This window comes from Triticum aestivum, chromosome 5D (genome assembly GCF_018294505.1).
Source record: "Triticum aestivum cultivar Chinese Spring chromosome 5D, IWGSC CS RefSeq v2.1, whole genome shotgun sequence".
NCBI lineage: Eukaryota > Viridiplantae > Streptophyta > Magnoliopsida > Poales > Poaceae > Triticum > Triticum aestivum.
In genome coordinates this window covers 397,587,504-397,600,524 of record NC_057808.1, presented here as the reverse complement: position 1 = coordinate 397,600,524, position 13,021 = coordinate 397,587,504, and the positions used below count along the sequence as shown (strand labels likewise).

The following is a 13,021-nucleotide window of genomic DNA, read 5'->3' as shown; positions in this document are numbered from 1 at the left end:
ATATGTGTTGTGGCATGAAAAAGATATATGACGTGATCTGTCTCGAGTTCTCGATTTGATTCAGAGAATCTCATGCATGGGAGCGAGAAGCATGATCCTTGTGCATATTTTACATATCTCTTGAGAGTTGTGGCTTACTATATTTCCTAGAAATGTGTGTATCATAATATTTTTTTCAGTTCATCATCAATGTTGGTGATATATTCATAGTTACCAGTTTTGGTTGGGCTCAGGTTTTCCTCGGGATCCTTCATACGAGAATGTAATTCTGTTGTGGATCGGAGGAGCTCCGGGGAAGATTGGCACCTTGAAGTGCCCCTCAACATGGTAGAAAGGATATGATGTGAAAGGTGCTCAAGGAGGCGGTAAGTTTAGTCGCCATTTTTTGAGGAGTGATCTTCTATTTGTCAAGTTACTTTATCTCTGTAGTGTCGACTATACTAACTTTTATGACACGTGTTCATGTGTAGTATGCTAATTTCACTTTTGATGGCCAATCTTTGCAAATAAAAACAACGAAGAAAATGTTTGGAAGTAATGCAAACATGTAAATGAAAACTATGGGCATAAAACTTCGGATTGGGACGGTCTCATTGGAGTCGGGGGAAGAAGAAAGGGAATGTTGGGAGAGAGTGGCAACATGTAAGTGCTGGAGAAGTCATGGTCGGAGAGGTGGTATGTAGGCATAAAGGAGTCCTCTAAATACGCTAATTCCTTCTACATAGTTGCTATTGTTAGAGTATTATGAAAGGAGAAGAGAAATGGAAAAACTGCAAAGTGGGGGGTGTAAGTCGGATGCTACATTAATAGTGTTGTCAAGCTTGGATTGAAGAGGCAGAAAAAAGTAGGTATAAGAGGAGGAGGCTTGTCGGTAAAAAAGAAACCGACAATTTTGCCTAATGTGCATGAGAATCCTAATGATATAATGATATATGTAAGTCATCATTGATACTGAACCACACAAAAGTGACTTGCCAGGAAAAAAGAAATCGATAATTCCACCTTATGTGCATGAGAATCCTAACAATATATGTTAGACATGATTGGTATTTAACTACTAGAATATGCCCCGTTGCAACGCACGGGCAATTTCCTAGTATATTAAAAAAAACATATCAATATAAACTTCAGATTTTCTATTTACACATGGTATAATTTTTGTGTTATATAATTTATATTACGATAATAAAATTGAGATATACGCGTAGTACTGGTAAATTGAAACGGAGGGAGTACGTCAGCCGTTGGCTCCGCTCGCACGGTGAAGGATCGACCTCTGTCGGCCCGTCCGTTCGTCGTCGGTGCGCGTCGCGGGAGGCTGCCAGGTGCCACCACCGTCATTGCCGCCTTAAATACGGCGACCGATCGGTCACAGCCCACGCCGCCGCGCAACCGCTTCCTCGCGGAAAAACATAATGGCATAAATGGCCGGCGCGGTTGACTACGCGCGTGAGCTCGCGCCGTACGCAGTGGCTGACCTGCGCGCCGATCCAAGCGGCCGGCCGGCGCGCACGTGCCCGGCTGCACGCACGCATCCATGGACCGATCCCTCCCGCACGGCGAGCGGCACGAGCTGGTTCGGGCCACGAGGATGACGGGGCATCGGCCGCCGCGAGCGTACGTGCGCCGGCGCCAAGGGCGAGACGCGATCACGCGAACATCCGGCCGGGCGTCGACGCCGTGGGCCTGCCGCCCGCTCCGATCCGCCCGCGAACAGATGTTGGGGCCTGGGGTGGCGTTTCTTCCACGGCCGGGTCGACACTTCGCTTACGCCACACGTACGCGACGTGCTCCTGTCTATAGATAGATCGTGCTCCGGCCGGTCCTGCCGTGAATCCTGTACGTACTGCTGTTCTGAACTGAACTCACTCTTGCTGGTTCACATTTATGCAACGTTTTCTCTGCTCTGAACCGAGCGTCGCTGGATGGATCTCGGGTGTCCGGGTCCATCAAGCAACGCTGCTGCTCTCTCCCGCAGAAGCTACACCACAGCTCCTTCTCCACAAGATTCCTTCCCAGGGTAAATGTGAGGCTCGATCAAATTCGACGTACGTAGAACTACAGTAGTTTCTCCTCCTGTTTTATTGTGTGGACTATAGCAGCAATGCTCCTACTGATGGAGTGATGGGGGCATTGATGGAGCAAGGCAGTGCCCACTAAACGGCCACTGGCCTCCATTAAGGCATGCCTGCCACCCATCTCATCTCCTCCCTCGCAAGGCCATAAATGTCTGCGCCATGCCAATTAATGTCCACAGCTGAAGAAATACAGTGTCTCTGTGTCTCTGTATGCGTGAGGCGTGACCACGCCACAGCCTTCTCTCTCTCTCTCGTCGCCCCTCTTCCTTCATGGCCGGCCCCCCGTGCCTTGCCATGGCAACAACCCACTTGTTCTCTCCGTGGCGTCATGGCGCCGTCCCGTCTGCTCGCTCGGCGGTCAGGATCGGCCGCCATGAAGGCACTCATTGTGCATGCGAAGAAATCTGCACCCGTCTCCTCCCATGAATGCCTCCGGCGTGCATAATCAGGAAGCAAATCGCTTTGCCAAGCACCAGCAAGCAGCTTCCTGCACGCGCGCGCAGCTCCTGATAAGGGTGTCGATGAGTACGGCCGGTGCTTTCACTCGGGCCGATCGGTCGTCTCCCTCGGATGCGTGCTTGCAACAGTGCCCTCATTCATGCGCGCGTGAGCAGAGTCAAAGCAAAGAGTTTTTATCAAGCAATGCACGGCCGGTTAATTGATGCTCTGCGGCAGCAGGGCAGCATCCGTCCGTCCATGGTCCATGGCAATGGTGTGGTTGTATTTTTGATCAGATCAGATCAGAAGCACTCAAGTAATCCTACTCCTACTAGCTTCTGACGCAATTAAAAGGAAGGGAAATGGACTGATCGAGCAACGAACGAGCCACAGGACACATGTGAAGGCAGGCAGAGCCAAGGAAAATGGTGATGAACTAGGTATTTGACACAGGAAGGATCGATCATGGCTTCTACTGGAGCCCTAGTAGAGCTATATTCATTCATATGTCCATCTCCATCTAAACCACCTAGCGACTTCGCCATCCGGAGAGAGAGGGGGAGCAAAAGGTGATCGATCACTTACACAAATTTAGACAGAGGAACGAACTTGCGATCAAAACTCCCTTCTAGAACCGGACTGATCTCATCATATAGCTACTGAACGTCGGAATCTCTCCTCGTCTTCTTCATCTTCAAAAGCTGGCGGCCGCGAGCGAGCTCACGCGCCCTTGCCTAGTGCTCCGCAGGTGCTGCCGGGTCGCTCCGGTCATCGTCATCCTTGGTGGCCGCGGCCGGCTGCGGCGGCGCAGAGCACACGGGGATCACCGACCGCACGCTCACCGCCATCGCCGGCGAGTGGAACCCGCCCGCGGCGAAGTATCTTGGCGCCGCGCCGGCGTGGTGGTACGCCGGGACGTGCGGGTAGTAGCACGGCGCCGACGGCATTGCCTCCTCTCTGTTCGTCACCATGGCCCTCTCCAGCATCTGCACCAGCTCGGCCGCATCGATCCTCCTCTGCCGCTCCAGCTCGCCGCCGTGACGGGAGGTGGACGGCGCCGGTCGCTGCAGCATGTGCAGCGGGGGCAGTATCCTGGGGCCGGCCGGCTGCGGCTGCGGCTGCACGTGGCGCGTCCTTGGGTGTGCGGCATGGGAGCTCAGAGGCAGCCATTGGTGTCTGTAGAGCGACGGGTTCGGTGCAGAGGAAGAAGAGCCCGCGACGCAGTGCTGCTTCGGCAAGGGCGACGCCGCATTGCCGTCGCAGCGCTGCTTCAGGGCGGCGAGCACTCTGGCGACGACCACGTGCTCCTGCTCCTCGCCGCCGCAGCCGTTGCCGGGCTCCTTGCGCGCCTCCGGCACTGCAGCAGGAACAGTGGGACCAATGGTTAGCTGTGATCTACCAAGATCCGGTGGTATTGCGAATTGGGAGGGCCGTGGTGAGTTGCTTACTCTGCTTCAGGGCGGACCAGGCGGTCATGGCGGCGTTCTTCTCCGCCTGCTTCTTGGTCCTGGCAGCGTCGCCGAAGAAGCTGAGGCCGGCGAGCTCCACGCTGGAGGCGAAGACCGGCGAGTGGCCCGGGCCGGAGCGCACGGTGGTGTAGACCGGCAGCTTCAGCCCCGCCCGGTGCGCCGTCTCCTGCAGCAGGTTCTTGTAGACCCCGGTCTCGTCCTGCACGCCATTGGCATCAACGACACACCAGCCAACACAGTTGAGTTTTGAGTACCCCACTGGCATCATCAACGACACATGCAGAGCAAGCAAGCGCATCGAGGAGGAGGAGAAGAAGCAGCTTACGAGGACTCTGGCGGTGAGGTAGGTGGATGGCCCGCGGGTGGAGAGGCGGGCGAGGGCGACCTCGGCGGCGGCGTGCTCGGCCTGGCGGAGCGTGGTGCAGCAGGTGGGCCCGTGGAAGGTCTCGCCGTTGAAGGTGACGGTGGCCTTGAAGCGGGGCGCATGGTCGGGCCCCTCCCGCGTGCACACGTACGACGGCAGGCTGAAGCAGCTCCTCTGCGCCAGCTCCTGCAGCTGGTTCTTGTACATTGATCCGGACCCTTTGTTACGCAGCCACCTATCTATCCCCTCCTCTCCTCCTCCTTCATCGGATCATGGCGCCCACCGCCCACCCCAGCCGCCGCTCCAGCGCACACGAGACGGAAGAAGAGATCGATCGTGGTGGCTGCGGCGGTGTTCTTGGTGAGGGAGAAGAGAGAAGGGGGGATGGAGCCCGGGTAGGCGATAGTGTTTAAGCGAGGGTACAGACCTTCATCTCTCTCTCTCTCTATACTGTGGTCTGTGCCTCTGTATACTACTACATCTGTATCTGTGCGTCTGCGGTGCTCGGCTCCACCCTCGCTCTCTCCCTCCGGCAGTCCAGCTAGGGACGTAGCACAGCTAGCCAGGGTAGAGTGGATCAGTGGCGAGATGAGGCTGGGTTGGGTTGGGTGGGGGGCACAGACACCTTCTGGTATTAATGGCGGGCATTTATGGTGTTTTGTAACCATCCTGCGCTGCGCAGCACGCTTACCCAGGGCGAGCCGGTCCGGGTAACCAGGATGCCATCACGGTCTCCGACCTCTCCCTCTCCCTCTCCCTCTCTGCTGCTGCTCTCTCTCTGCCGCAACCGGCCGGCCGGCCAGCACATGCGCGCCGCTGCGGCGAGCCAGCTGCCAGCGGCAACGATTCCTTCGCCCGCCTCGTGGAGTCGCGGAGGCTTGGCTCCATCTGGCACGGGGGAGAGCTCGGCTGCTGGACTGTGCTCTGCTCTGCTGCATGTACGCAGTACGCACGCGTATATATTCGTTTCGTGGGTGAAACGGTGCCGCAGCGGATGGTAACGAGAGAGACTGTTGGCTGCTGCCCGCGCTCGAGCAGATGATCGATGGCCCTCTCGCTCTGGCGCCGCATGGCGCCAAGAGACTGGCCGCTGCTCGTCGATCCGTCGCGGTCACTCCATGGGCGCAGCGGCGGCGACGTAGGAGGAGGACTGCCCATTTGAATATGGCAAGCGGCTTTGTTAAGTTCATCTCCGAATATTGTCCTGCGGAAGCACGGGAGAGGGTTTACGGCACGCAAGTGCGGGGGGCGCGGATTGTGAGCCGTTGATCTGCAAGCGTATATTGTTTCTCATATATGTGTATTCTCGTTATAGAGCTAAAGTATTATATGTTTTCTTCTGGGTCCCGTTTCTATGATATAGATATTTCGATATAGAGTTCATGTAATAAGTGGGTACTAAACGTTATTATTGTCCTTAAAGTGTTCCTTCTGTTCTTCTATCTCATTGTTCTCGGAAGTACTCTCTGCTTCACGGACGTGGAGTTTCTACACCCAGGAGCATTTGCTCCGGGTACGAACAGTAACATCAAATAAATTCAAAAATAATTCAAAAAAATCTGAATTTTTTTTGGCATACTTTCACAAATGTTTGTTGTGCATGCAAAATTTCGTCGCAAAATCATTTTGGTGGAAGGTGTGGTAAAAAAACAAAATCGATACTCTGAAAATGTTACTTACAAAAGAATTTTGGAACTCTGATTTTATTTTATTTTTGGCACGCCTTTCACAAATGTGATTTCGCCATAAAATTTTGCATGCGCAACAAACATTGGTGGAAGTATGTCACAAAAAAATTAGAACTTTTTGTTGAGGAACGTAGCATGCAATTTCAAAAAAATCCTACAATAACGCAAGATATATCTTGCAGATGCATAGCAACGAGAGGGAGAGAGTGTGTCCACGTACCCTCGTAGACCGAAAGCGGAAGCGTTAGGTTAACGCGACTTATGTAGTTGAATGTCTTCGCGATCCAATCGATCCAAGTACCGAACGTACGGCACCTCCGAGTTCAACACATGTTCAGCTCGATGACGTCCCTCGAACTCTTGATCCAGCAGAGGGTCGAGGGAGAGTTTCGTCAGCACGACGGCGTGGTGACGGTGATGCTGAGGTGATCCGCGCAGGGCTTCGCCTAAGCACTACGTGAATATGACCGGAGGAGTAAACCGTGGAGAGAGACGCCGCACACGACTTGGAACAATTGAGGTGTCTCCAAGGGGTGTCCTGCCCACTTATATAAGGAGGGAGAGGGAGGAGGCCGGCCCTAGGGGGCGCGCCATGAGGGGGGAGTCCTACTAGGACTCCCAGTCCTAGTAGGATTCGCCTCCCCCCTCTTATTCCTTCTCATGGAGGGGGAAAGGGGGAAGGAGAGGGAGAGGGGGAAAGGAAAGGGGGTCGCGCCCCCTTCCCCTTGTCCAATTCAGACAGCCCATGGGGGGCGCGCGCCACCCCTTGTGGGCTCCCCTCTCTCTCCACTATGGCCCATTACTTCCCCGGGGGGTTCCGGTAACCCCTCGGTACTTCGATAAATATCCGAAACGTCTCGAAACCATTCCGGTGTCCAAATACTATCCTCCAATATATCAATCTTCACCTCTCGACCATTTCGAGACTCCTCGTCATGTCCGTCATCTCATCCGGGACTCCGAACAAACTTCGGTCACCAAAACACATAACCCGTAATAAAAATCGTCATCGAACGTTAAGCGTACGGATCCTACGGGTTCGAGAACTATGTAGAAATGACTGAGACATATCTCCGATCAATAACCAACAACGGAACCTGGATGCTCATATTGGTTCCTACATATTCTACGAAGATCTTTTATCGGTCAAACCGCAATAACAACATACGTCATTCCCTTTGTCATCGGTATGTTACTTGCCCGAGATTCGATTGTCGGTATCTTCATACCTAGTTCAATCTCGTTACCGGCAAGTCTCTTTACTCGTTCCGGAATGCATCATCCCGTAACTCACTCATTAGTTACATTGCTTGCAAGGCTTAACATGATGTGCATTACCGAGAGGGCCCAGAGATACCTCTCCGATAGTCGGAGTGACAAATCCTAATCTCGATCTATGCCAACCCAACAAACACCTTCGGAGATACCTGTAGAGCATCTTTATAATCACCCAGTTACGTTGTGACGTTTGATAGCACACAAGGTATTCCTCCGGTATCCGGGAGTTGCATAATCTCATAGTCAAAGGAATATGTATAAGTCATGAAGAAAGCAATAGCAATAAAACTTAACGATCATTATGGCAAGGTAACAGATGGGTCTTGTCCATCACATCATTCTCCTAATGATGTGATCCCGTTCATCAAATGACAACACATGTCTATGGTTAGGAAACTCAACCATCTTTGATTAACGAGCTAGTCTAGTAGAGGCTTACTAGGGACATGGTGTTTTTGTCTATGTATCCACACATGTATCAAGTTTCCGGTTAATACAATTCTAGCATGAATAATAAACATTTATCATTAATAAGGAAATATAAAATAACAACTTTATTATTGCCTCTAGGGCATATTTCCTTCAGTCTCCCACTTGCACTAGAGTCAATAATCTAGTTCATGCCGCCATGTGACACCAATAGTTCACATCACCCTGTGATTAACACCCATAGTTTACATCGCCATGTGACCAACACCCAAAGGGTTTACTAGAGTCAATAATCTAGTTCACATCGCCATGTGATTAACACCCAAAGAGTACTAAGGTGTGATCATGTTTTGCTTGTGAGAGAAGTTTAGTCAGCGGGTCTGTCACATTAAGAGCCGCATGTATTTTGCAAATTTTCTGTGTCTACAATGCTCTGCATGGAGCTACTGTAGCTAATTGCTCCCACTTTCAATATGTATCTAGATTGAGACCCAGAGTCATCCGAATTGGTGTAAAAGCTGGCATCGACGTAACTCTTTACGACGAACTCTTTATTACCTCCATAACCTAGAAATATTTCCTTAGTCCTCTTAGGTAACTAAGGATAACTTTGACCGTTGTCCAGTGGTCCACTCCTGGATCACCATCGTACCCCCTTGCCAACTCATGGAAAGGTACACAGTAGGTCTGGTACACAGCATAGCATACTTTATAGAACCTATGGCTGAGGCATAGGGAATGACTTTCATTCTCTCTCTATCTTCTGCCGTGGTCGGGTTTTTGAGTCTTACTCAACTTCATACCTTACAACTCAGGCAAGAACTCCTTCTTTGACTGACCCATTTTGAACTCCTTCAAAATCTTATCAAGGTATGTACTCATCAAAAGTCTTATCAAGTGTCTTGATCTATCTTTATAGATCTTGATGCCCAATATGTAAGTAGCTTCACCGAGGTCTTTCTTTGAAAAACTCGTTTCAAACACTCCTTTATGCTTTTCAGAAAATTTTACATCATTTCCGATCAACAATATGTCATTCACATATACTTATCAGAAAGGCTGTAGTGCTCTCACTCAGTTTGTTGTAAATACAGGCTTCACCGCAAGTCTGTATAAAACTATATGCTTTGATCAACTCATCAAAGCGTATATTCCAACTCCGAGATGCTTGCACCAGTCCATAGATGGATTGCTGGAGCTTTGCACACTTTGTTAGCACCTTTAGGATTTGAAAAAACCTTCTGGTTGCATCATATACAACTCTTCTTTAATAAATCCATTAAGGAATGCAGTTTTGACATCAATTTGCCAGATTTCATAAAATGCGGCAATTGCTAACATGATTCAGACAGACTTTAAGCATCGATACGAGTGAGAAAATCTCATCGTAGTCAACACCTTGAACTTGTCGAAAACCTTTTGCGACAATTCGAGCTTTGTAGATAGTAACACTACTATCAGCATCTGTCTTCCTCTTGAAGATCCATTTATTCTCAATGGCTCGCCGATCATTGGGCAAGTCAATCAAAGTCCATACTTTGTTCTCATACATGGATCTCATTTCAGATTTCATGGCCTCAAGCCATTTATCGGAATTTGGGCTCATCATCGCTTCCTCATAGTTCGTAGGTTTGTCATGGTCTAGTAACATGACTTCCATAACAGGATTACCATACCACTTTGGTGCGGAACGTGCTCTGGTTGACCTACGAGGTTCGGTAGTAACTTGATCCGAAGTTTCATGATCATTATCATTAGCTTCCTCACTAGTTGGTGCAGGCATCACGGGAACAGTTTTCTGTGATGAGCTACTTTCCAATTCGTGAGAAGGTACAATTACCTCATCAAGTTCTACTTTCCTCCTAGTCACTTCTTTCGAGAGAAACTCCTTCTCTAGAAAGGATCCATTCTTAGCAACAAATGTCTTGCCTTCGGATCTGTGATAGAAGGTGTGCCCAACTGTTTTGTTTGGGTATCCTATGAAGACACACTTCTTCGATTTGGGTTTGAGCTTATCAGGTTGAAGCTTTTTCACATAAGCATCGCAACCCCAAACTTTAAGAAACGACAGCTTAGGTTTCTTGCTAAACCACAGTTCATATGGTGTCGTCTCAACGGATTTAGATGGTGCCCTATTTAATGTGAATGCAGTCGTCTCTAAAGCATAACCCCAAAACAATAGTGGTAAATCGGTAAGAGACATCATAGATCGCACCATATCTAATAAAGTACGGTTAGGACGTTTGGATACACCATTATGCTGTGGTGGTCCAGGTGGCGTGAGTTGCGAAACTATTCCACATTGTTTCAAATGAAGACCAAACTCGTAACTAAAATATTCACCTCCACGATCAGATCGTAGAAACTTTATTTTCTTGTTACGATGATTTTCCACTTCACTCTGAAATTCTTTGAACTTTTCAAATGTTTCAGACTTATGTTTCATTAAGTGGATATACCCATATCTGCTCAAATCATGTGTGAAGGTCAGAAAAATAACGATACCCGCCGCGAGCCTCAACACACATCGGACCACATACATCCGTATGTATTATTTTCAATAAGTCAGTGGCACGCTCCATTGTTCCGGAGAACGGAGTCTTAGTCATCTTACCCATGAGGCATGGTTCGCAAGCATCAAGTGATTCCAAAAGCCCATCAACATGGAGTTTCTTCATGCGCTTTACACCAATATGACCTAAACGGCAGTGCCACAAATAAGTTGCACTACAATTATTAACTTTGCATCTTTTGGCTTCAATATTATGAATATGTGTATCACTACGGTCGAGATTCAACAAAAATAGACCACTCATCAAGGGTGCATGACCATAAAAGATATTATTCATAGAAATAGAACAACCATTATTCTTTGATTTAAATGAATAATCGTCTCGCATCAAACAAGATCCAGATATAATGTTCATACTCAATGCTGGCACCAAATAACAATTATTCAGGTCTAAAACAAATCCCAAAGGTAGATATAGAGGTAGCGTGCCGACGACGATCACATCGACCTTGGAACCATTTCCGATGCGCATCGTCACCTCGTCCTTAGCCAATCTTCGTTTAATTCGTAGCCCCTATTTCGAGTTGCAAATATGAGCAACAGAACCAGTATCAAATACCCAGGCGCTACTACAAGCATTAGTAAGGTACACATCAATAACATGTATATCAAATATACCTTTCACTTTGCCATCCTTCTTATCCGCCAAATACTTGGGGCAGTTCCGCTTCCAGTGACCAATCCCTTTGCAGTAGAAGCACTCAGTTTTAGGCATAGGTCCAGACTTGGGCTTCTTCCGGGGAGCAGCAACTTGCTTGCTATTCTTCTTGAAGTTCCCTTTCTTTTTCTTTACCCCTTTTCTTGAAACTAGTGGTCTTGTTAACCATCAACACTTGATGCTCTTTCTTGATTTCTACCTTCGCCGATTTTAGCATTGCGAAGAGCTCGGGAATCGTTTTCGTCATCCCTTGCATATTATAGTTCATCACGAAGTTCCAGTAACTTGGTGATAGTGACTAGAGAACTCTGTCAATCACTATCTTATTTGGAAGATTAACTCCCACTTGATTCAAGCGATTGTAGTACTCATACATTCTGAGCACATGCTCACTGGTTGAGCTATTCTCCCCCATCTTGTAGGCAAAGTACTTGTTAGAGGTCTCATACCTCTCGACTCGGGCATGAGTCTGAAATACCAATTTCAGCTCTTGGAACATCTTATATGCTCTGTGGCGTTCGAACATTTTTGAGGTCCCGGTTCTAAGCCGTAAAGCATGGCGCACTAAACTATCAAGTAGTCATCATACCGAGCTTTGTCAAACGTTCATAACGTCTGCATCTGCTCCTGCAATAGGTCCGTCACCTAGCGGTGCATCAAGGACATAATTCTTTTGTGCAGCAATGAGGATAATCCTCGGATCATGGACCCAGTCCGCATCATTGCTACTATGATCTTTCAACTTATTTTTCTCTAGGAACATATCAAAAATAAAGGGGAGCTACATCGCAAGCTATTGATCTACAACATAGATATGCAAATACTATCAGGACTAAGTTCATGATAAATTAAGTTCAGTTAATCATATTACTTAAGAACTCCCACTTAGATAGACATCCCTCAAGTCATCTAAATGATCACGTGATCCATATCAACTAAACCATGTCCAATCATCACGTGAGATGGAATAGTTTTCGATGGTGAACATCTCTATGTTGATCATATCTACTATATGATTCACGTTCGACCTTTCGGTCTCAGTGTTCTGAGGCCATGTCTGTACATGCTAGGCTCGTCAAGTTTAACCCAAGTATTCCGCACGTGCAAAACTGTCTTGCACCCGTTGTATGTGAACGTAGAGCTTATCAAACCCGATCATCACGTGGTGTCTCGGCACGACAAACTGTCGCAACGGTGCATACTCAAGGAGAACACTTATACCTTGAAATTTTAGTGAGGGATCATCTTATAATGCTACCGCCGTACTAAGCAAAATAAGATGCATAAAAGACAAACATCACATGCAATCAAAATATGTGACATGATATGGCCATTATCATCTTGTGCCTTTGATCTCCATCTCCAAAGCATCATCATGATCTCCATCATCACCGGCTTGACACCTTGATCTCCATCATAGCGTTGTTGTCGTCTCGCCAACTATTGCTTCTACAACTATCGCTACCGCATAGTGATAAAGTAAAGCAATTACATGGCGATCACATTTTAAAGCGACAACCATAAGGCTCCTGCCAGTTGCCGATAACTTCTACAAAACATGATCATCTCATACAATAAATTATATCACATCATGTCTTGGCCATATCATATCACAACATGTCCTGCAAAAACAAATTAGACGTCCTCTACTTTATTGTTGCAAGTTTTACGTGGCTGCTATGGGCTTCTAGCAAAAACCGTTCTTACCTACGCATCAAAACCACAACGATTTTTCGTCAAGTGTGTTATTTTAACCTTCAACAAGGACTGCCCATAGTCAAATTTGATTCAACTAAAGTTGGAGAAACAGACACCCACCAGCCACCTTTATGCAAAACAAGTTGCATGTTTGTCGGTGGAACCGGTCTCATGAATGTGGTCATGTAAGGTTGGTCCGGGCCGCTTCATCCAACAAAACCGCCGAATCAAAATAAGACGTTGGTGATGAGCAGTATGACTATTACCGCCCACAACTCTTTGTGTTCTACTCATGCATATCATCTAGGCATAGACCTGGCTCGGATGCCACTGCTGGGGAACGTAGCAT

The 13,021-nt window shown here is 48.2% G+C and overlaps 1 protein-coding gene across 1 annotated transcript; it reads right to left on the bottom strand.

Moving 5' to 3' along the window:
* Positions 1–2,863: 2,863 nt before the first annotated feature.
* On the bottom strand, positions 2,864–4,960 carry LOC123122092 (double-stranded RNA-binding protein 3). The gene is made up of 3 exons (XM_044542228.1): positions 4,311–4,960; positions 3,965–4,184; positions 2,864–3,873 (listed from the first exon to the last, which is right to left on the bottom strand). The coding sequence occupies exons 1-3, from the start codon at positions 4,554–4,556 to the stop codon at positions 3,251–3,253; spliced, it is 1,089 nt and encodes a 362-aa protein (XP_044398163.1). The 5' UTR covers positions 4,557–4,960; the 3' UTR covers positions 2,864–3,250.
* Positions 4,961–13,021: the final 8,061 nt, after the last annotated feature.

Bases quoted from the DNA above. Each gene is read 5' to 3' on its own strand.
- LOC123122092 (XM_044542228.1), bottom strand. From the start codon at position 4,556: ATGTACAAGAACCAGCTGCAGGAGCTGGCGCAGAGGAGCTGCTTCAGC. The intron at 4,185-4,310 runs GTAAGCTGCTTC...AATGGCGTGCAG, and splicing joins ACCTCACCGCCAGAGTCCTC to GACGAGACCGGGGTCTACAA. The intron at 3,874-3,964 runs GTAAGCAACTCA...TTCCTGCTGCAG, and splicing joins CTGGTCCGCCCTGAAGCAGA to TGCCGGAGGCGCGCAAGGAG.